The sequence below is a fragment of the Poecile atricapillus genome, chromosome W (assembly GCF_030490865.1).
Source record: "Poecile atricapillus isolate bPoeAtr1 chromosome W, bPoeAtr1.hap1, whole genome shotgun sequence".
In the NCBI taxonomy this organism is placed as follows: Eukaryota; Metazoa; Chordata; class Aves; order Passeriformes; family Paridae; genus Poecile; species Poecile atricapillus.
In genome coordinates this window covers 21,188,533-21,210,831 of record NC_081288.1, presented here as the reverse complement: position 1 = coordinate 21,210,831, position 22,299 = coordinate 21,188,533, and the positions used below count along the sequence as shown (strand labels likewise).

The 22,299-nt window shown below is 39.9% G+C and overlaps 1 protein-coding gene across 1 annotated transcript in view; it reads left to right on the top strand.

Moving 5' to 3' along the window:
• LOC131592178 (UPF0606 protein KIAA1549-like) overlaps positions 1-22,299 on the top strand; it is a 142,499-nt gene that overhangs the window by 65,025 nt on the left and 55,175 nt on the right. Inside the window, exons 2-7 of the mRNA XM_058863506.1 lie at positions 2,237-4,915; positions 6,391-6,479; positions 12,066-12,243; positions 13,772-13,899; positions 15,306-15,489; positions 21,956-22,015. Of these exons, the coding sequence (XP_058719489.1) occupies positions 2,237-4,915; positions 6,391-6,479; positions 12,066-12,243; positions 13,772-13,899; positions 15,306-15,489; positions 21,956-22,015 (3,318 nt within the window). The remainder of the gene's footprint in view (positions 1-2,236; positions 4,916-6,390; positions 6,480-12,065; positions 12,244-13,771; positions 13,900-15,305; positions 15,490-21,955; positions 22,016-22,299) is intronic.

The window sequence follows — 22,299 nt, the reverse complement described above, 5'->3', positions numbered from 1 at the left end:
CTCTGCTACCATGTTTATCTGCAAACACTGGAATTCACTGTAAGCCAAGGTTAGCTGTCCAAAGTACCAGCTTGGGCAGGATTTTACAGGGCTGCCTAAAAGGAAATGCACATGCATATGAGAAGTGATTCATTTTGACAGTGTTTGTTTCGTAGCCTTGTAAGTCTTCCTTTAGTAACTCCCTGCTTACTCAAAATGTCACAAAGAGAACAGTAAAGGTTGTAAGCGTAAGTCAAAGAAAAGAATGAGGCCAAGGAGGCTTCTAGCAATGAAAAGAAAGTTGAGCAGCTTTTGGTCAGCTGGCAGAGCTGTGTCAGGGTACGTTTTGGTTCTGTGCTTCTTGGAAGCTGCTTTGTCTGATACTTATGTTAACTCCTTGTGAAAGTTGTTACTCCATGGTGGCTGCACTGTTCTGCACTGTGTTGTGTTCAGGCATCTGACCTCTGTTGAAGAGGTTGAGGATGGAATTGTTTACTTGTCTAAAATAGCTTTTACAAGAATGTTTTTTCTTGTCTTTTTTTTTCTTCACCTGGGAGCATTGTAAGGCAGTAAATTTTATCATCATGACTCAACTAAGCATCATAAAGCTGGTAATGCCTACCATGAGTTTGAGGGGGAAAAAATGGATTGGGACTGCTTGAGAGGATAGTATCTGATACTATGCAGAATGTTGTGCATGGAATTTGTAATATAAAGGATACAATTGCAGCACTCACTTGGCTAGGTGTGATCAGTGGTAAGCATTAACTGTCCTAGTTGCACTTTTCAGATCATCACCTTCAAAATTTATCAAGTCAGTGTTTCAGCGCTTGAAAAGTTGTGTCAAGGAGTTTAGCAAACAGACCAGGGAGAAAGGGATAAATACAGCAGTTTATCATGTCTGGAAAGTGCTGTTAGATGCTGGGAAACAGATAGGTGAGCTATTCCTGCAGGACTTTCCATGGGTTACTGAGTTCAAGGCATCCTCTAAAGGGTTACAGATGTAAGGTTGCAGTTGAGCTGTGTACTCTATCGTTTTTCCAGCACTTCGTGCTGTGTATGCTTGTTTTTACTTCAAACTGGTCCCTGGTGGTTTAACTGGATGTCATTGCTGCCCCCCAGATTGCTGGCTGCACACTCCCATATGAAAATGGGGTGATCAGGCATAATAGATATCTTAAAGATGAACGCTCTATGTGTACCCTTGAAAACTATACTGCTCCCATTTTCTGTGATTTCCTCTGATAATTCAGCTCTGAATGCTATTAATCCAGCCTCAACATTTCAGGAAAGTAGTCAGCCTTTTCTCTGCCAAACTCATCTGTGCTTGGAAAAGATCATATACAGATCTTCTCTGTAACCCAAGAATGGTTTTGTGAGAGAGGAGAGTATTTTGTTTGTTGCAATATGTGGTGAATCCTCAACTTTTTCTCCTTTATGTTTGAACCTGGCCACTACTACTTGAACTTTGGAAACTAGAAGAGTGAAAGCTTTATTACAGGTGGCCTAAAAAGAGAACAGTCCTATAGAAGGCTGTGAATAAACACAGCAATTGTGCAATGAAACAATTTGTCAGGGATTGCTAACAGGCCAGACTTCAGATGAATGGTGGACAGTGTAAACATAACATGTTACAAACATGTCACAACATGTTGGCAAATTCTTTTTGACACCAGGTCCACATTTGCCTTATGAAAAAGGAACCCCTCTTCATCTCTCGTGTCACTCATTTCTGATGAGAGGGAGGATCTGGCCCATGAAACAGAGTAGACCTTCTAGTGATCTTAATATTAAGAAACAATAAAATCAGGGGAAATTAAGGGATACTGAAGGAAAGCAAAACCCCTATAATAATGTAGATTTTCCCCTGCATTGTCCCTTGTTACCCTTTCTGGTATGTTTGCTTTGTGAGACCATTAGTTGCTGTGCAGTGTAGCCTTGCACAGGTAAGAGGGAGCTACTTTCTGCTCTTCCACGGGGCATACTGGAGTGCTTCTGTAGAGAGATGTGTCAGTGCATTGAGAGGAGCTTGTGTTGTTCTGCTCGTTTCCAAGGAATGGAATTTCACAAGAAGTCTTACTGTTTGTGCTGACTTGCTTGTGGAGGTTTTTTACTTAATGGGAGGCTTTGTCTTGGCCCTAGAATTCTGGGCAGTTGTCTCCAGAAATACTCTGTGTGAGGTTTGCTCATAGCAATGTTACTACTTGTGCTGATCTGCTGTGTTTTGGCTTTTGTTTCTCTCTCCCTCTTGATTTAGATGAGAGATCCTTGGAACAGCAGAATTTTTCCTTTTTCTCAACGGTGCATGAAAGCATATCAGGCAGCAGGACACAAACAGCCTTAGCAAAAAGTACTTTGGAGTCCCAAGAAAGTAATTTTCTTCAAACAGTGCTATCATCAGTTACCAATTCCTTTGATGGGACTTTACTTAGCCAAGAAGAAACAGACAGGATTTCAGAAGGGAGAAGTACGCCATTGGTAGATGTCTCTGTAAGGAGCAATGAGGCATTCTTGAGTGATGATGAATTTATTAGCTCCTTTTCAAAGGCACAGTGGACTCCTCCCGTGAAGTCTTTTGCAGTTTTAACAGATCATCACTCAGTTAATACAGTAGAGCCATCAAGAGAAATGTTAGAAACTGTGTTGCTAACACCTTCATTATCTGTCCTTTCTTCACTGTATGATATCTCAGAAACAGCACGGCAGAAGACTCCGTTGAGTGCTGTCCCTGAGCGCAGCTACACTCTTATGGAACTAAAGCCTTTTGTACCTGATCCTGAAACACTGACAGCAAGCAGAGACTTGCTGCTGTACCCTCCAAATACAGCTGTTCCTTTCACTTCCATTCCTTCTGACACGGGAGTTGTGGCACAGGAAAACATTAATGCAAGTTTAACAGCTCTGCCTTTTGGGGCTGCTTCGGAAGGATCGCCTCTTCATCTCAAGCTGCTGGGTGAAACCAGCCCTGAGGTCCCAGAAGCCACAGCACAACGTGCAGACCTGTATGGTGATATTTACACCCATGTGAGTAGCAGGGCAGCAGAACCTCTCAGTCGAAGGACTTACCCCACTCCAAGCATTCCCTGGCCCACACCAGCTTCAGCAGCCAGTGCTGAGCCTGCTTTTTCCCCTATTAGTCTTCCACTTGTGTCTTTCCCCCTTGATTCAGCTGCCATTTCCATGAACTCTGATACAGTTCTTAATGCCAGCCTGTTTACACATGAATTCTCCACTACAGCACCAAATTTGCCTGCTGGTTCAGAAATACCAAGTCAATCAGAGCTTGTCAGTGAGCTCAAGAGTCCAGTGCCTTTCACGAGATCATACAGTTACTGTCTGTATTGTGACTCGGTTTCACTTCTGCCAGAGGCAGGCTTTGCCCCAGAACATGATGTGGGCTCAGGTGATTATGTTGAAACTTTGTCCATCAAAGCCTCTGAAGTAAAAGGCATAACTGCATTTACAACTATAATTACTGATGGGTATGAATTAGAGGAACCTACACCTGAGATTTTTGATACTTTTTTTCCATCAAGACCAGTTGTTTCACTTTCTTCAAGATTCACAGAAATCCCTGACTCAAGCATGTTTTTATTAAGCACTACAGACACTAGAACACCTATAACAATATCTCCCTCCTACCATCAGCTCCCTGGGGAAATGTCACCGAAAATCTCTGTTTCACAGACCCCCCATGTTCTGGAAACAATTTTGTTGACCCCAACCACTCATGTAGAACTTCCTGATGCCACCACTGTTCCGTTGGACTCCACTGTCATCCCGAGTGAGCCAGTAGCAACGTTTGCAATCGGTCAGACAACCTTGCTGGAATTGCCAGAATTAATGCCATCAGAATCTGTGGTTTTGCTTGGCAAGACATCTACAAGGGATGAAGCGTCTTTAAATATTTCAGATTTTCCATCCAATCTTTTATCAACACCATTTCTTGTTGAATCTAGCTACCTATCTTTTTCACTGACCATGCTAAATTCATACTCTATCATGCAAAGTGATTTATCAACACTCTTACCTCAGACCCTGTTGACTGGGACATCAGTACTTTCTGAGGACGTTACCAGCTGGGACTTAGCTACCACTGTCAGCTCTGCCACTGACGCCGAGGTTTCTCAGTTACATCTTGGCCAAACATCGTACTTTTATTCAAATGCATCGTCCCTTCCAGATGCACAGGTTCCTGAAATAACGCCATCATCACATTTTCACTCGGAGTCATCCGTGTTTCTGGAAGCATCCTCGGTACTGCCAGTGGGCTCTGAAGTTGTGTTTACCTCAGCTGCCACAGGAGCTACCTCTCAGTTGGAGCCTTCACTCTCCACCTCTCACTCTGTGGTTCCTACCCTGGTGCTGCCCACTTCTGACACCCAGTCTGTTACCAGCAGCATCTTGCTCAGCGAAACAAATCTGATCTCTTCGTTTACTACCTTTCCAGCAACTCCTGTCTTAAATGTATCTTCATCTCTACTTTCAACTGCTCTGGGTTCTGATGAGGTTATTGGTGCTACAGTTAACCCCACACTGCTTTTAACATCTGGCAGCAGGGACAGTGCCCCCACAGCCCTTCCTCCCTCAGAGGTTGACAACCTCACATCAGATGCCGACCCCGTCAGCTCAGTGCCCTTTCCTACAGCATCTCTGTCTGTGACCTCGTTGTTTGCTCCCACACAATTTCCTCTGACTGCTAGCCCTCCCCCTGGATATGAAGTTCCATCAGGAAGCAGTGTAACTACTGGTGCTGATGCATCATCTCCTTCCACCACTATCAGCAGTGCTACAGGCAGCCCAGGGGCATTCTCCTCCACCCCTCTGAGGACCACTGCTCTGTCTGAAGTGCTGGTTGTAACCTCTGCTGTGACTACTACCAGGCAGCCGTACGTCTGCGACATCACTGTTCCCAACGCCTACTTAGTCACTGCGGGTAAGATACTCCCAACATTTTCATTTCATTTCAATTACAATTTCATTGTAATATGAGCCCCTGGCTAAATTACAGATTTTGGATTAACTAAGTTACCCTTTCAAAGAAATGCAGCATAAATTTAGACAAAGATCTGTAAAAGCATTGATTTATCATTTACTGTTAAAAATAATAGAGTTCGCTTGAACAAAGTCCGTTGTGAGAGAGTGTTACAAATACATTACACTGCACAGAGAATGAAACTGTCCTCAAAACTTGCTGATGCATATGTACAAGTGTGCAGAGTTAGAGACTGCTTTATCATTTCATTGGTTGTAAATGAATGTTACTGCATGGTACTGTTCTGCCAAACTGTTTAATGTACTGACTGAGTAAGTTTCTCCTTTCAGTTGTTGCTGCTGTTTATTAAAAAAAACACCTGCATGCGAGGTAATGTTGTAATATGTAAGAGGAGAATTGGTTTTAAAAACTTTTGGGTTTTGCAACCATGTTTATAATATTTCCTTACTAGCTTATGTTTGTATTTTACCTCCTCCCATACTTACTTTCAATTGAATTTGGTGTGCTTGTAACCAGAAAAAGTGACATTAGTGTGTTTCAAAATTAATTGTCTTAGCATCTGTATTTGCTTTCCTGGTGTTTTCCTGCCTCTTCCTAGCTTGTTAACAAAACAGTGCCAGCAAACTAATCCAGGGCAGCTGCAGAAGTGCTGCATTTTCATGGTGAGCAGTATTTTCTACTCTTAAGACTTAGTTGCAAGAAATAAAGCAGAATGAGCATAATCTCATCCTCCAGATATGTGGGGTGATCTAGCTATGCTAGTGATGAGGAAGACTTTTTTTAAATGTAATTTGAGTACTTTTGTAGGCAAGTTACTCATGGAAAGTAAATGCAGGATGACAACACAACACTTCAGTTGTTTGCTTAACCTGCAGTCACAGTGTCAAGTGTGACTGTAACAGACATGACATCCATTGGGATGTGGGGATTTTAAAGCCCTGTCTTACTCTATGGATACCCCTTTAATTAATGTCATGTTTGTTTACTTTTTATTTCAGAGAAAAGTAGATGCATATTTTCTGTGGCTTTTTTTCTGACCTTATCTGCATTCCATGTGCTGCCTACAGAACTTTTAACTGTGTTGTGGCAGCAGACTCACAAGTCAGACCAAATATGCTGCTACTTTCCCATTTGAGTGCCTCAGTGGCTCTTCAAAAGTTTCTTTTAGCAGAATGCTAAAGACATTAGCTGTGTAAAAATGAAACAGAAAATAAACTTACAGTTCCTTAAACTTTACGAACAGTCACTTTTTAGGATACAGTCACACCTTCACCCATGTCATTGGTGTTCATCTTACCTGTTTGATGCAGCTTATCTCACTACCTGCTTTTCCATGCACTGCACAATTGAAAATGCAGCTTTGATCTAAAACTAAGAGATGAAGGTCTAATGTATTTTCTGACATTAATTTCTAGTGCTGGCCAGAAGAGCTGTTCTACGAAATGTCAGTGAATCCATCAGAGAAGTGCTCAGAGTTCAGTTCAGGAGATCAGTAGAGCTAGAGGTAAGTGGTATGAAGTGTTTACAAGTATTCTTTGATCAATGTAATACAGTAGGGGTTTATTTCACAAGCTAAAACAGTAGTTCAGACAGTCCACAGATACTGTATCAGAGAGAGCTTTATTTTAACTTAAATGTTAGGCATGTTTTGGTTGGTTTTGTTTTTTTTAATGTGAACATGATGTCAACTTTTTTACTTTTAGAATGCCATCATTTTCTAGGACAGACCTTTCTTGGTTTTGCTAGAGGTGAGCAGGCAGTGTCCAGAATCTACTGCACCACCTCCTTTGCCTGGCGAATTGAAACTGAAGTACTTTTACCCTTCAAAATACATATTAAGCAGGTCTGTTCTGCTAGCTAGTTACATACTTAGCACTTTAAACAATATTAAACCTTCTGCACAGCCATGTGCCTTGTGTTATTTTATAAGTGACACCATCAACACTTGCAGGGGAGGTGGTGGAATACCAAATGCCTGATTTGGTAGATGTAAAAGGTAGGGGGAAAAAATCAGGTGTTCAATAGTAAGATGTTATTTCTAAGCCTTCAGGTAGGTGTAACTCCTGTCCTTACTCCCCTCACAGGAATAACTTGAGTTTTTCTGAAAGCTTTTGCTGCTTTGATAGTCAAGGAATCATCTTTGAACAAGATTTCAATATTGGTTTCTAACTTCCAAGTGATTGTCTAGTTGAGATAAAGGTTAAAGGCTCTATTCCCCACATCTGTCACAAACCCTCTGAGGGGAAAAGATATGGGTTAGTTTGGGGGTACCTTTGTTGTGTAATCAGACACTTCAGTGGTGAGGAAATACTTCAGTAGAATTATTGGTGTAGATGACGTTCAGCTGCATTCGCAGTTTTGCATGTCTGTATTCATCTAGTTGTCATAGCCCAGCACCAGATGATCTTTTCTGAGTCAGTGATCTCATTTTCGTTATGTAGTTAACTCAAGTAGCAGTCCATTGAACATAGCTTGTATTTCTCTGTGCACAGAATTGCTTGGTGCCTTTAATTTTGGCATCTCCCATGATCACTGCACTCGGTAATTAAACAACTGTCTGATGTTTGAGGATGTACATCTCTACTACTCAGTGAAGATAGGAGTGTTATAAATTCCCTCGGAACTTCAGCTACAGTGAGCTGCCTCTGTAAATTATGTGTAGTTTGTGTCCTTTTATCAACACCTGCTCATGAGCTACTTAATTTTACATATATATATATATTTCTTCTGGTTTGTAAAATATACCTTCAGTTTGTGCAAACTGGAATAGTCAAGAAGAAGTCAGATGTTCATAATGATAGAAACACACTTAATTTTCACTGACCTTACACAACTCATTAACATGGAAACGCTTACTTTCTTTCTATTAACAGCAGTAGGATGAAATCTGTTGCTTAATATTTGGAGGCTAATTGGAACTAGCATTTGATATCTTGCTTTATATTTTTTCCCTTTAAATTCCTGCCTTTCATGCCTACTATTGCCTTGTAAAGCTCTCAATAGGAGAAAGCTTCTAAGAAGTCCTAAGGCTTCTCAGAAGTAACTGTTTTTATAAATAATGCAGGTAGTCTAGCATCATCCTTTGGAAAATCTTTTTTAGCTAAAAGAAAGACATGTTTGCTGAATCAGTTTTGCTTATTCTAGAATGCTGCCATCATACGGGTTTTGCACTAAAAATAACCACTAGCAAATATGTTTTCACCTCTAACTGTGGAATACTAACAAAACTGTTGTTTTGAAAAAGAACTGTATGATAGCAGTATGTTGAGCGGTGATGTAATGCAATATTTTAAACATAATTGCTCTATCTTGCTAAACGTAATTAATCAAACAGACCTGACTTTTGTTAGTTGAAAGTACCCAGAAACCATGTGTGTGTTTGCAAGTTATGGTAAAGCAGTGCACTTCTCTAAGCTGCTTTTTTACTGTGTCTCTTATTACAGCTCACAGATGTTCCCTCACTGTGATGTAATGTACAGTAAATCAGGAGACAGTCCAGTTAAATTTAACTTTGTAGTAATGTATGCTTTAAAAATCCATAGGAGTGAAAGGAGGATTAAAACATTTTTTGCCCTCACCCTTTTTAGTTGAAACTTTGGTCTCTGCTACTTTATTATTTCAAACATTGTGAATTGCTGAAGTGGAAAAAAGAGAAGGCAGAATCCTGCCAAATGAAAAAAACTTCTGTCACGTTTTTCCTAGAAAAATCTTTAAGCAAAGTGAGAATAGCCAAAAAATTTTTTTTCTAGTTGGTCTCAACATATTTCATCTGCAAAAAATACTCCATTGTCTGAGTAAGAGTAATTTTAGCCAGCGCTCTGTAATGTAAAGCTTATGACACTTGGGTAGGATCTGTTAGACAATGTTCTATTGACTTGACTTGCACTGGGTGTGAAATAAAATAGTGTTGGCAGTCACTCACTGCCAGGACCCCTAGTGCCATTAAGTTCATGCCAACAAGAAAAGGGTTTTTGCCAGCCTCATTTGTGCTTGGAAATTTCATCATGCATTTTAGCATTTTTACCTTACCCACTTTGTTGTTGCATTTAATGTGGTTTTGGGGGTGTGTCCTTAACCTACTGGTTCCTATAATCCCAAATCAGTGAACTCTGCCTCCTAAGTGTGGAGTTCAGGTCACTGCCAGGTAAATGCTTCTTTCAGAGTTGCCACTTTGTGGACTTGCACTGGCTTCATCGCTGCTTCTCCACTGCTGAAGTTCTGGCTGGTACCATAGAGGTGTGTAAAGCCAGTGAGAGCTGTTGCCTCAGGATCCTGAAGTGCATAGGAAAAGAAGCTTTATTTTATTTTTAAGACCTGTGAGCCTTTGTAGTCTATCTTCAGGAAGTTAAACACCCTCTGCAGGCTCTTTATAGGATTCTTAATAAGGTGGTAGTGAGAAAATCAGTTGTTGATGCTTTCTGCCAGATGTTTACAAAGCATAATACAGAGGAGTGTAGGCATGGATTAGGTTTTGGCAAATGTGCATCTGATCAAGTATTTTAGCAAACAATTATCAGTAGGAAACATCATAAGGGATGGGGAAAGGATACAGTCATGTTTTTCCTAAATACTCCCCTAGTCTCTAGTAAACCGAGGCTTAAAAACTTTCTGTACTGGATGTGCTCTCTCTTGTGAGGGTAGCTTGGAATGAGATAGGTGGTGTCCTGAAAACAGCAGAGTTGGATTAATCCTTGCACTTTGGAGCAGGGATAACTTAACTCAAGGTGTTGTAAGAGTTCTCTGTTTCTACTGAAGGTTTTGCAGTGGGGATGGCTCCAAACTGTAGATGGAGTTTTGTGTGTTTCTCTGGCTTTCTGTCCCAAGGTGTTAAACTTAAAATATTTGTACTTTTTAATATAAGAAATCCATGCTTGTGTGCTTTAATAGTGACACTCTAACATGTGATGTTTCAGCCACCTAATTTAGCATCTAGCTGTCCTGGCAGTAGAGGTGAAACTTCCAAGAGAGTTGGGTGGCTGGCTGGCTTTGTGAACCATTAGAGCTGTGCCGAGAGCAGCTATTCTCATTCATGAATCATGATTCCAGAGTCATGAGCTCTGCTCATCTATCCTAGATAACTTTGTAGACTTCTCTGTGAATTAGCTTGTAGATAGCATCATGCTGTCATGGGTCTATTATTTCTGTCATATGGATTAGGCTGAAGAGAGCTAATTCTAGACAACCCTGCAATATCTCAAACAGAAATAGCTATTGTTTTGACTTGTAGTGGTTCTAATCTGCCTTCCTCAAAATTACTGTTAAAAGTGGATTTTTATTTTGGATGTCCCTTCTGAAGTTGCTGTTGCTTTTCTGATGCAGTGAAGCACAGAAGGCAACCAGTGTTAGCTGTTGAGCCAAAAAAGTTAATTGCAGGGTGGGCTACTTTCCTGGTTGTCTGTGGTGCAGCACAACCAGTCAGAGATGGAGGCAGCTGAGCTGGTTACAGAGGCTTGCTTTCGTGTCTGAAATACCCATCTCGAGTGCATAAGTATATGCTGGCTGCAGTAGGCCTCTCTTCCTCAGCATATATTACTGCAGAAATCACCAGAAAATTGTCACTGAGATTTGTAATTCTAATTCTTCTTTTTCTTGCCTTTTAAGTAGTCGCATTTGCAAGTAATGGGCAACTTTCTTTTGGCATGTGTTACCCATTTTAACTGCTGTTTCCATTTGACAAACTGAAGCTGCAGAGATTATTTCATCATGAGATAAAAGAATAAAATTTCAGATAAGAGGAGCTGAAAAGAGCTGTGCACATTATTCATATCAAACAAATTTGAGTTTTATGGATATAAATCAATTTTTAAAAAAAGTTTGATGTTGCATATATTTGTGGGCTAAGAAAGAAGAAAGGCATAATGAGCAGCATAGATTATTTTTCTCATTTCCTTCTGCTGCTGAGGTAGTTTCTTCTGGTGAAGATGAGCTCTCTGAAATGCAGACTCTTTCAAGGACAGGAAAGAGCTGCTTGCTGTCTCATCTCAACAGCAGTTGCCATCACTTTACACTACAGCAGAAATACCAGTAAGGAATATGTGGGTCACAATTTAAGTGGCACTGTGGTTTTCTGTGAGCCTGTTCCTGAAGCTGAAGTTATCTTAACAAATCCCTCCACCAGCATGGCTTCTGCCAGGTGCTAGCATCCCTTCAGTGAAGAGGTCCACATTCATCAGAAACTTTGAGTGTCTGGTTTACATTTATCTGTGAGGCCATCATGTTGGATATCCCAAAATAGTCCTGAGATTTGACTGCCACTAGCAAATTAAGCAAACTGGGGGAGTAAACCAAAAAGGAAGAAAATAATGGTGGGGAAACAGGTGTTCTTAATATTGAGAGTTTCTCTGAAGGAGGGAAGACACTGCAATATGTTTAAATAAATAAAACCCTTCACCTTTACTTAGGTGGCTGAGAAATGATGGGTAAGAATGTCTGCATGGTTCAAGGTTTATATTTAACTTGAGATCTCATTTCTTTTACATGATGTCTGAGGCTCCTTAGGGTTTTATGAAGACTCAAAGTCAGGACATGAATTATAATGTGGTAACTGTGTTGAAACAAGCAGATAGAAGTGTTCCCTGAAAGAAGATTTTCTTGAGTGTGAAAATTATAGTTAAAGAATGTTGGTTATGTTTATTTTACTCCTTCTGTGCCACATATAAATGGTATAGGATGTATTCACTGTATGGTGTATGACTGAAATGCAGAAGGTATGCAAGCAGTTCAGTAAGTAAATAGGAATTTTGTATGGGAAATGTTATGTACACCAGGGGAATGTAGGTGAGGGGGAGTGCTAATACGTGGGAATGTGATAAATCAAGAAGCGCTGAGATTGGTGTGTTGTACTGAAGAGATTCCAGTAGGTGCACCTGGCACAGAGGAGTTGCCTGTGATGCACTGGAGCAGAGGCTGCAAGGCACAGCACTAGTTTCTGTGCTTCTGCTGCTCTTTGAAAAATAAAGACTGCCTTTTCCTACCTCTTGATGAGGTGGCTTTGAACTGTATGAGGCTGTAGGTTGAAAATGTTGCCAAATTTAACATTGACGTGTTTGGGGTTTTTTTTTTTATTTCTGATTTTTTTCTTTTTTTGTAGGTTTATAAAATTTCCCCTAAATTTGCTTTCTTGGTGACATCCGGTCCCTTTGTTTACACGGCAATAGCTGTCATAAATGTGCTTGTGAACAGCAGTCTTCTTCGTGGGGAGGCCCCCATGATCCTCTCACTGCATCCTTCTTTCACCATGCCAGACAACAGATTCCAAGTTCAGACAGGTGAGTTCTTCCTGGCACAGAGGGGAAAAGGTAGCTTCCTACTGACTCATGCTTCTCCCCTTGGCATGCAAGATTGAGAGAGAACACAAATCCTGTGTTCTGCTGTGAATCTTAATTCTTTTTGTTAATGACATAATTTACAGGTCTGTGGCAGAGAGGTGATAAATTGTAAACAGTTAACCACATCACTTCATGGTTTTTTGCAGGAATATTTTTTGGTACATTGCATAATAGGTGTGCTCTTTCTCTTGCTTCTGAAGGTGAGAAGAGAAAAAAAAAATCCATGAAATATTTTTTCATAAAATCACAGTGCAGCTACTTTGTAATGCTTGTGTCAATTTCAGATTAAATTTATGTTAAAAGCTGCCTTTTTGTGTTGTCGTGATGTAGGAGAATTGGTGAGCAGGAGGATTGATGGCTCATGTATGACATGAGCAGGAGGATTTCTTATGTAGTATTCAGCTTTCCATAGCTGCTGTATTGCAGCGATTTATGCAAAGTTTGACTGCTAATAATCTGAAGCAAAATAGAACCCATGTAATAGATTTTAAGAGTCAGTGTTGTCATTTAAAATCTTCTTTGGGCCATGTTTGCATGATAAAACTGCTTGCCTGGTTGGCTGACTGTGTAATGAGGTAGTGACAGGGACTGAGCATACAAGCAGAGTTAATAAATGTCAACGTGGTACTTTTGTTCAGGTACACTTCATGTGTTGTTTATGCTCTGTTAATAATTGTATGGCAAGACATCACTTTAACTGTGCAGGTGTGATGTCTTTTTCCACTGCTTAATGTGGTTTTATAGATAGACAGTAGATGTGTTTTTTGGTTTTGAGCCAAACAATGGTTTTGTATGACATTGCTGTTAGGGTCTCTAAGCGAACTGTAGCATTTCTTTGGGTAAGACTGTATCTGGAAGTCCACAGATGTGCATGTAGTTAAGGTCTGTGTGTTTGATCATGTTCCTCTACACTCTTTTTATCTTGTGCTCTTTCTTTCTTCTGAACTTAAAGATGTCTGTATCTAAATTAAATAGATAGCTTGCTAAGTGTTTTGAAAGTACTAGACCAATACTAATGTGCATGAATGGATCCAATATGTAGTCATCTGAACAACTAAGTACTGTATTTCAGGCTACAAGAAAGAGATATTTGTTGCTTTTTTTTCCTGAAGATTTTCATGGATTGGTTGGGTACTCAGGATTTCAGTGTGGCCAGTCCAGTGATCAGGTCAGGTGAAGTTAGCCACATGTGTATAGTGAAGGTCTTTTAGTACACAAGAGGAAACAGTAAGTATTTTGTCACTAGTATCTTCCAGAGATCTAATTACTGCTGCAACCAATATTAGTGAGTAGAGAATTTACTGCAACAACACAAAATGTATTTTTAGTGTGTTTTTATCTGGTGTTTCCCTGAATGTGTCCTAATCTTCATGAGAGAAGAAAATGATAGCCCTGTGAAATCTGTTGCTTGTTTTGTTCTCTCTCATGGAAGTACTTTTCTGTAGGAATAATTGCCCTTTGCTTTCAGTGCTTCAGTTTGTACCTCGGAATGTGGATATTGGGTTCTGCACCTTTAGCCAGCGCATTGAGAGAGGGCTGACAATGGCATTCCTGGAGGTGAACAAACACCAGGAGTTCTACAACTTCACTGTGCAGGTGAGAGGATGAGCATGTTTTGAATCTGTCCCTTTTCCCCCCTCACTTTTATTCGTCCTGTGTTTCATCCAGACAGTAAAATGAGTTAGGTGTTCACTGGCAGTCACTTGCAGTCTAGGTGATGGAGAACTAGGAGGCTTTGTCATGAAGTCAGTTGGGTTTCTCCCTTAGAAAATAATATGGCACCAAATATTACAAGATTTTTGAAAAAATAATCAAAAGTGATTATTTATATTCAAAAGCATTATTGATTATGATGGGGTTTATAATTTCTTAAACAAAGGGGTTCCAACCCTTACCAGAGTCACTCCCATCATACTTTACTAAAAGATTAAGTTGTGGTTAAAAAGTTTTTGTTGGAAGAAGGCTTTCAGGTCTCATTGCAATGCTGGAGACCCTGTTAGGGAATATAGAAGTTACATGACCCTGCCATCATGTGAGCAAACATGCTAGTTGCTTTGGAGGTCTAGAAATACTTACAGTATATGATGTCTGCGTCAGCTGCTACTGGAACTTCACACATTAAAGGCATTGCATGTGTGCAGAGCCCTGAATCACCCAGTAGAGCTTATATCTGCCTGGAAAGTCAGTAATTCCATTTAATGAGACCCAACTCCCTCTTCTGTTTGAATTCTTAAATTTAATCTAACTTTGTTGTAATAACAAACTCAGTAAAAAATTTATTATGTTGTTTAACTGACACCATAAATACCCATCTGTGGTGCCCTAAAATAAATTCAGGAAGAAAAATTAGGTACATTTTAGGGTACCTAAAGTACTACAGTAGTACATATAGAGAAGTGCTAAGAACTTCAAACACACTGTCACTGCATAGACTGAAGACAGAACATGCAAAACAATTTCTTGTACTTATCAGCTTAGCCAACTTACTTTAAATACTTCTTATTTTAGGAAGAGGTTTATCTACATGAATACCATTGCTGGTATATTGGTGCCACAAAAAGGCTTCTAACCAGTGGTGGGTTTTGGGTGTGCATGGTGGAGGAGATTTTAACCAAGAGAACATAATTTTCAGAACTTTTTTTTACCCTAATCAGTCCCTTTTTTTGTTCCCTGCAGTTTGGCATTCATCTAAGGCTTATTTAGGACTAGATTTATTTTGCTGACTGCCTTTCTAGGTGGTTTTCTCCTCATCATTTTCTGGGCTTTCAGATCATTCTGGACTATGATTGACCTTAAAGGATAACTCTTTGAAGAGGAATTCATATGTAACTTTGCCTCTTCTGAGACTCAGCTGGCTGAACCAATCTTGAACAGATGTTCATGTGTCTTGATGTGAATTGCCCCCCTCTTCATTTTAGAGGGAAAAGAAAAGTCTGTCAAGGAAGGGATGGATATGGCAGTGATTTGATTTTGCTGACCCTGCTTCAATACTGTCTTTTCAGATACTGAATATAACTCTAAGCAGGCCTGGGGTGGCATTTCGACAGGGCCCTGTGAGCATTGTTTTTGCCATCCGAGATAAGTCCGGTTTTCTAAATGGGTCCGAAGTCAGCGAGCGGCTCAGAAACTTGTCCGTGGTGGAATTCAGCTTCTATCTGGGCTTTCCTGTGCAGCAGATTGCTGAACGTGAGTATTTGCTGTTATCCAATACTGCAAAATACTTTTGTGTTTAGTATTTCTCTCTCTACAATCTTCAGATAATTTTGTGCATAAGTGATAATGCAGCTGCAAGTACCTAACTTGTATCATGAGTTCTGCAGAGCAAATCTGTCCCTCTTTCTGCTCACATTTTGGTGCTACAGCATCTTGCTGCTTTTGTCATCATACTTTCGTTTTGTGCTAGGTCAGTTCTTCTTAACCTGGCTTTGTCAGTCCACTGGTCTTAGTCCAGATCTAAAAATAAGAAAATCACTTAGATGAGTACTGCTGTGAAGTGCAGTCCAAGGTGTGTCTCTGTGCTTATGTCTGCAGAGGCCTTTGCTAATTCTCAGGAGGGCTCACTGCTTTTTCAGCATTGTGCTGCTCTTAACCGAGTCTCTGACTTCTAGAAATCCTGGGACACTGGCTACATAAGCTGATATTTGCCCATATAGTCTGAGCTAATTTGTCTATGCAGTCTGTTATGTTTTAAGGTATTACCTTTCTCACTTTTTATGTACATTTGCATGGCAAAATGTTTTCAGACCACCAGCATCCTAAGCATAGATGAATGGGAGCTGCCTGCATAACAGAGCTTGCTTGACACTTGGCCTTGATAACTTCTGTTTGGTTAGATTTTTCAGGTGACTCATGAATGTAAGCAAGATCATGGGAGAATAGTACTTGCCTTTCCCTGCTGGTGGGTGTTATTGACTCAGTCCATTAATAACCCATTTCTCCAATCTCACTGTGCTTTTTAATTTTCAGAGTTATTTCTATGAGCTGTAGAGGTGCATAGCATCTGACACAGTGACTTTTGCAATATAGTTAAACGTGTAGTGGAAAATCAGGTCTAATAGTAGCCAGTTCATTATGCAGCTGTGTATGTCAGTGAAAATACTGTAAAGAGAGTCACTGTCAACAGAAAAGTTGCTCTCCTTAGCAGCTTTCAATCTAGGTAAGATGACTGCAGAGGATACTTCCCCATTTACTGGAAACATACTATGTTTTATGGAAACATACTAATTTTTTGAAGCTTTTTTTATTTTTTTTTCAACATTTTCAATGCCTCGACTCCCATAATCAATTAAAAATGTATCAGGTTGTTGGCTCATTTCTGTTCTCATTTGGTCTCACATTGAGTGTGAGTTCAATGTGCAGTGGTAGGTCAATTTAGTGGACCCAGAACCAAAAGTCTTAAGAATCCCTGTCTGTAGATGATTAGCATTTTTTAAATCTTGGAAGCCACAGAACATCTCACATTGTGGGCTATAGTCTTTATTGCTCACTGAATTCAAATAAAATGTTGCTCTTACCTTGATTGCTTGAAAGACACTTATCTTTGTTCTGTGTGGTCTCTTTTATTCATTTGCACTTGAGGTTAGGTAGCTTTTAGTCTCTGGTAAAATTTTTGGCGTTGAGGGATGCTTTTTTTTCCTGTGATGTACTACACGGGCTCTTACAACTTTTAGTTTTGTCCACATATTCAGAAATTATATTTGTAGTGCGTTTGCAGGTTGCCCCTTGCTGAGAATCCATCTTCTGGATTGTGCAATGGAGCTACACTGCAATTAAGTGATAACAGAATTTCTACCAAGGCTGGTCATAGGGGCAAGACATTCCTTTTATACACGCATGTGTGTGGTTCTCCTTGGGGTTGTAACTAGTTGACCTCTAAGGTCCCTTCCAGACCAAACAATTCTGTGATTCTGTTTTTCTTTCCTGATGGTGCTTAGGAAATTTGAAATCACTTTAATACTCATATCAGGAGCATGTCTACAGTGCCTGGTCAGTGTGGGTGGTTCCAGGCCAGTGCCAGTGCCCTGTGGTCACTCAGATGTCAATTACAAAACCAAGCAGGATGAGTGGAGAGGTCAGGATTTTTAGGAACTAGGAGATCTTCCCAAAGACTGCAATGTAGAAAACATGAGAATTTGGTGGATAAGGTATCCTAAATTGAGGAACATCTTGTCAGCATTTGACTTGCTTGTTTTTAGGGGATCTCACGTTTACGTTTGATTGAGCCCATTGCAGGACAGCACATTTGGGTTTGAGCTGGTCTAGTTTGGTCTCAGTAGTGCTTTGATACGCACTGTAGGCACTGTTCTGGAATACCAGCTATGGTACTATTTGCTAAGTTGGCAAGTAGCTATTGGCTATTTGCTGTTGGCTATGTTTTGCCAATAGTTTCTCAGATTACTAGAGCTGTGGGTCCTTCTGTCAGCAAGCACAGAAATGATGAGTGTAGTTCAGACTCTGTATCAGTGAGACAACCATGGCCAGTTATTTTTAGCTGTTCCTACAGTTTTTTTACACTGCTGCTGTGACTGGATTTGGAGCCTCAGGGTTTTAGATTTTCAGATTCAGAGCCAAAAATCCTGTCCAAAGGCTCAGCAGCATTGGGCAGTTCCTTCCTGAAACATCTTATTCAACAGACTGTTGAGGGGTGACCAACAGCCAGATCCTCAAAGCTACTTTGGCAGGGAGATGCCGAAGGGTTTTTGTTTTCTAGGCCCTGATCTCTGCATTCATGCTTTGCCTTGCTTTACAGAGTAACTGTAGCAGGGAAGGTGTTACAGCACCTTAGATTGATATATCTGCTTTGGTCTGTGCAAATTAATATGCAAACCTCTGCTTTCAGTGTGACTTTTTCTTGGGATGTTGGATATTTACATGTAAACAATATATATATATATGTTAGCGTTTATACATAGTGTTCCGTGCCGTGCTGTTCTTTCTCTTTGTGTTTTAGTTTATCAGGCATACTGACACTTAATGCTCTTGGTGGTGACTTTTCTTTTTCCCTTAAGGACTCTGTGCATGATCTTGTAAGTTTTGTAGTTGCATCTGAAGAAATTATTTGTGGGTGAGCTGAGTGCCAGGGCTCAACCCCCAACTTTGGGCGTTGAAGTTGATCATACCCAAGAAAAACTACTTGGGCATCTCAACATTGTTAAGTTGAGACCTTGACATCAGTATCTGAAATATGAGCCTTGTTGATGCAAAATACAATGAAATACAAAGAATGTGTTTGCTCCTTGCCACTTGTTCACTTTGCATTGCCTTTCACACACTGTCCTCTCATGGTTTATATTCACATAAATGGTATGTCCTGTTTATAGTTTTAACTGTATGATTTGTCCCTGTGCAGCACATCATTAACACCAGGAATTTTGTCAGGTTTTTTTCCCCCACTCATGTTGATTTGGGTCGTAGATTTAGAGTCAGGATGAAGAGTGAAAGCTGTTTGACAGATTTGGACTGTTCTTTGCAGGAATAGGGCTGTGAAAATGGCCAAACGTGAAAACTTCCAGACTTTCTTCTTTCCTCAGAAGACTTTTAGGTGACTTCAGCAACATGTTTCTATTCAAATGTCCAGTTGACACCTTTTCCATGCTTATTTTTCATTGTCCACCTTATAGCTCATGTTTCAGATTGTAAATTGGTTAGATGGTCATGACCTACACGTCAGCAGAAAGAAAACCAAGTCTCATCACAGGGTTTGGGTGCTAGTTCATTAAAAATAACAGGAAACTATATATTTGGTATCTCTTTATGGCTAGCAGATCTTTTGGAGGATAGATAAAGGCTAGCTGTGGAGTAGATGGCAGTATTTGCCTTCATGAACTTACCCTGAATAAAGCTCTTGGTTTTTATTAGAACTTTAAGCAGGGAGAGCTGCCTTGGGACTTGCTATTTTTTCAGTGCTAAGTAGCACTTTGATGCATGTCATCTATTTTGGCTGTCTTGGAGATGTTGCAAAGCCAGTAGGATAAATATAAAATTGTATGATATGGTCCAAGGACTGCAGAAATATTTGGCAATCTTTTTCTGGGTGGATTTTGGATCAGGTTTACACATACGCTGTGTTGCTATTGGCCACACCCCAGTATATGCATGGAATTTTATTTTTCATTCAATGCCTTCTCATTTCAAATACTGCATTCCCTCCATGCTTTCTGCTACTGTTCTCCATTTATCAGAACTAAGAAGGATCAGCATGATACCAGTTCTATCCTACATAGTCCCACACATCTGTAGGAGGCAGTCAGAGATTCTTAGAACATCTGGCAGTGGCCACACTGCCTGAGTGGTGTGCTTTAGACTGTTGTCAGTAGGTCTCTGGGTGGCCATGTGACCTTTCTCTTTTCATTCAGCATCAAATCAATGCTCTTACACGGTATGGTGCTCCAGGGCTGCGTGTTAGAATCTTCTAATGATGCCAGCATCTACTTCATTAATGCATCCAGAGTCATTAGCAGACCAGCTGCAATCTAGCTAATAATTGCATTTTGTCTATCCAGCTTCCCCCTCAGAATAACAATCAGTCAGTGCTGTTTATAATTGTTAGTTCCAGAAGACATTAGAAATCTTGCAAATAGGATCTTGCTGCAGTGCTGAGACTCCAGACAAGCTCTCAAGATCTGTGTGTCAGTGAGACACTTGAGTGACCTGTGGTGTAAGAATTGGAACCTGGATTTGCTGACTTCTTACAGTTTTCAGCATTCTTTGTCAGGTTTTAGAACCTAGTCTTAGCTGGCAATGATCACAGCACATCTTCCTTTTCAATGTCAAGATTTTCTGCTCAAGTTGGTTTATTTTTAAGTTGCATTAATTCCATGGAAAGTTTAAATGAATAGTCACCCAGCAATTTGCATGAATTAAATCATTTTCAAGTACTAATTAGAAAAATTGTGAAGAGCACATTAAGTATTGAAGCGAAACATGATTTTGGGTTAAAGAAGAAAAAACTCAAAATTGGTAGGAGTTCAAAGCATTATGGTCATTGGAAGGTTTTTGATTTCCTTATCGTACTCTTTCCATGCTTGGAAAACAACAGCATCAGTTTTCAGTTTAGTTTATGTTTTTTTTGTTCAGCTTCCATTTCTAAATTGAAGTAAACAATTGCGTGACTAGAGTAAATAGAATTTCAATCTAAAAGCTGCAGTCAGAAGAACCGAGTAGCAGGATGCCAAAAATAAATGGGTGTGTTTAAATGGACTCTGAGGTGCTTTTTGCTTGTCTGAGAATTTTGGAAATTTAGTGCATCCTGATCACTTGCATAGAGGGCCAGTGTTTCCTGTTCAGAAAAAAAGGACCATGTTCTAGCACCCTTCTGAATAATCAGTCACAGAGTACCAGCCAGGTGGTCATCTTTGAGCTAGTGGTGCTATTATTGAAATAAAGGTGGAATAACAAATGATTTTTTTTTTCCCAATAGGAGTTAGTTATAAATCTGTGAAAATAAAAGGTAAAATATAATTAATGATTCTTTTGCATTTACCTTAACCAAAAAAAATGCTAAGCTTTTTAAGGGGGAAAAGAATCAGATTTTTGGTACGTTGACAGAGAACAGCTTGTCTACAAATTCTTGCATCATTAAATTTGAAAAACTTGAATTTTCTACTTCTCTGAAACATGGAGTAGTGGCTAACCATAGACCGTGTTCCACAACCATAGACATCTTTATTCTAAATTGATCCAGCATGGGCCAGGTCATTTAATTGTTATGTGCTGCATTCTTTCTGTTCATGAAATGGCTTAAAAATTAACCTTTGTATAATGCTTAGCAAACTGCATCTGGATTAAATATTTTGAGAAAGTTAAGACCATTTCTTTTCCTTATTGCCATAGTGAAGCTTAAGACTTCCCTTGAGGAAACTGTTGGCCCAGCCCCCATCTTCACTTCTTTCCCAACATGTCTTTACTGCTCTCCAGTGGAAACCTTGGGAAAAATCTTATCTATACTGAAGTCAGTAGAAATAAAATAGACAGTTTTCCTTACAGGGACAAAGATTTCCCTCTGGAGCAGAGGTGGGGTTTTTTTTGAAAATTCAGATATTGAGAGAGCTTGGAGCCAGCAAGCCAAACAGAAAATCCGTGAGGTTTGTCTACAGCAGTGTTTCTATGTGCAGTTATTTGTGGGTTTAGTAAAAAAAAAAAACCAATTATCGAGGTGGTGTTTTTTAAATGCTTCCCCCTGCACAAGTCTGGAACACAAATCATATGTGTTTAGTTCTCTGCTTTACATTTATTGTTTCCTTGTTGTTTCTGCCTCAGAGAAGGTCTTACTTGCATCCTGAGATGCTCACAAGTTACCTCACTGCCCTTTGAGCGAGAGTCTGATCCTGCAGCTAGCTCAGTAAGAGTCACAATTCAGACAGTGAGCTTTTAAATTCCTGGGAGCAATGACCTCGGTGCAGCAGCTTGAAGTCTTTCACGTAATAAATCTGACTGTTTCAGTTAGCTTCTTTTTGTTAGAGACAAACTCAGCAGTGTACGTTCGGAGCACTTCCCTTGCCATTGTGTCTGCGTTGCCTCAGGAGCAGTAATGCATCTGTGTAAATAAGATGCTTGCTGACAGTATAAATTATGTAGTGGCTTCTGGTTTTGTGTATGTTGTTCAGAATACTGTTCTTACTGATGTTTTTCCTCTATTCTGTTTTTCCTTCAGCCTTTCATTATCCTAAGCTTAATGTGTCCCAGCTGATGAAATCTTCCTGGGTGAGAACAGGTACGTATGGTCTCTGTGAGTAAGAAAAAGTGCAATTAGTTGTGCTAGTGGAATAACTAGCCTGCGTAAATATCAATAGCTTAGGGGTGCTGCATTTTTATGAGGTAATAACATGTCTGAGCTGAATAAATTATAAAACCAAAGGCCCAGTGACCTGGAATATCTGGGAAATATAAATCCCTGGTCTAGAATTAATTTCTGAAATTCCTTGATACTGCACACAAAGCACTTTTTGTCTATAAGGCAGTTCATTCTTAGTGAAACAACTCAGACTGTCAGGCTTA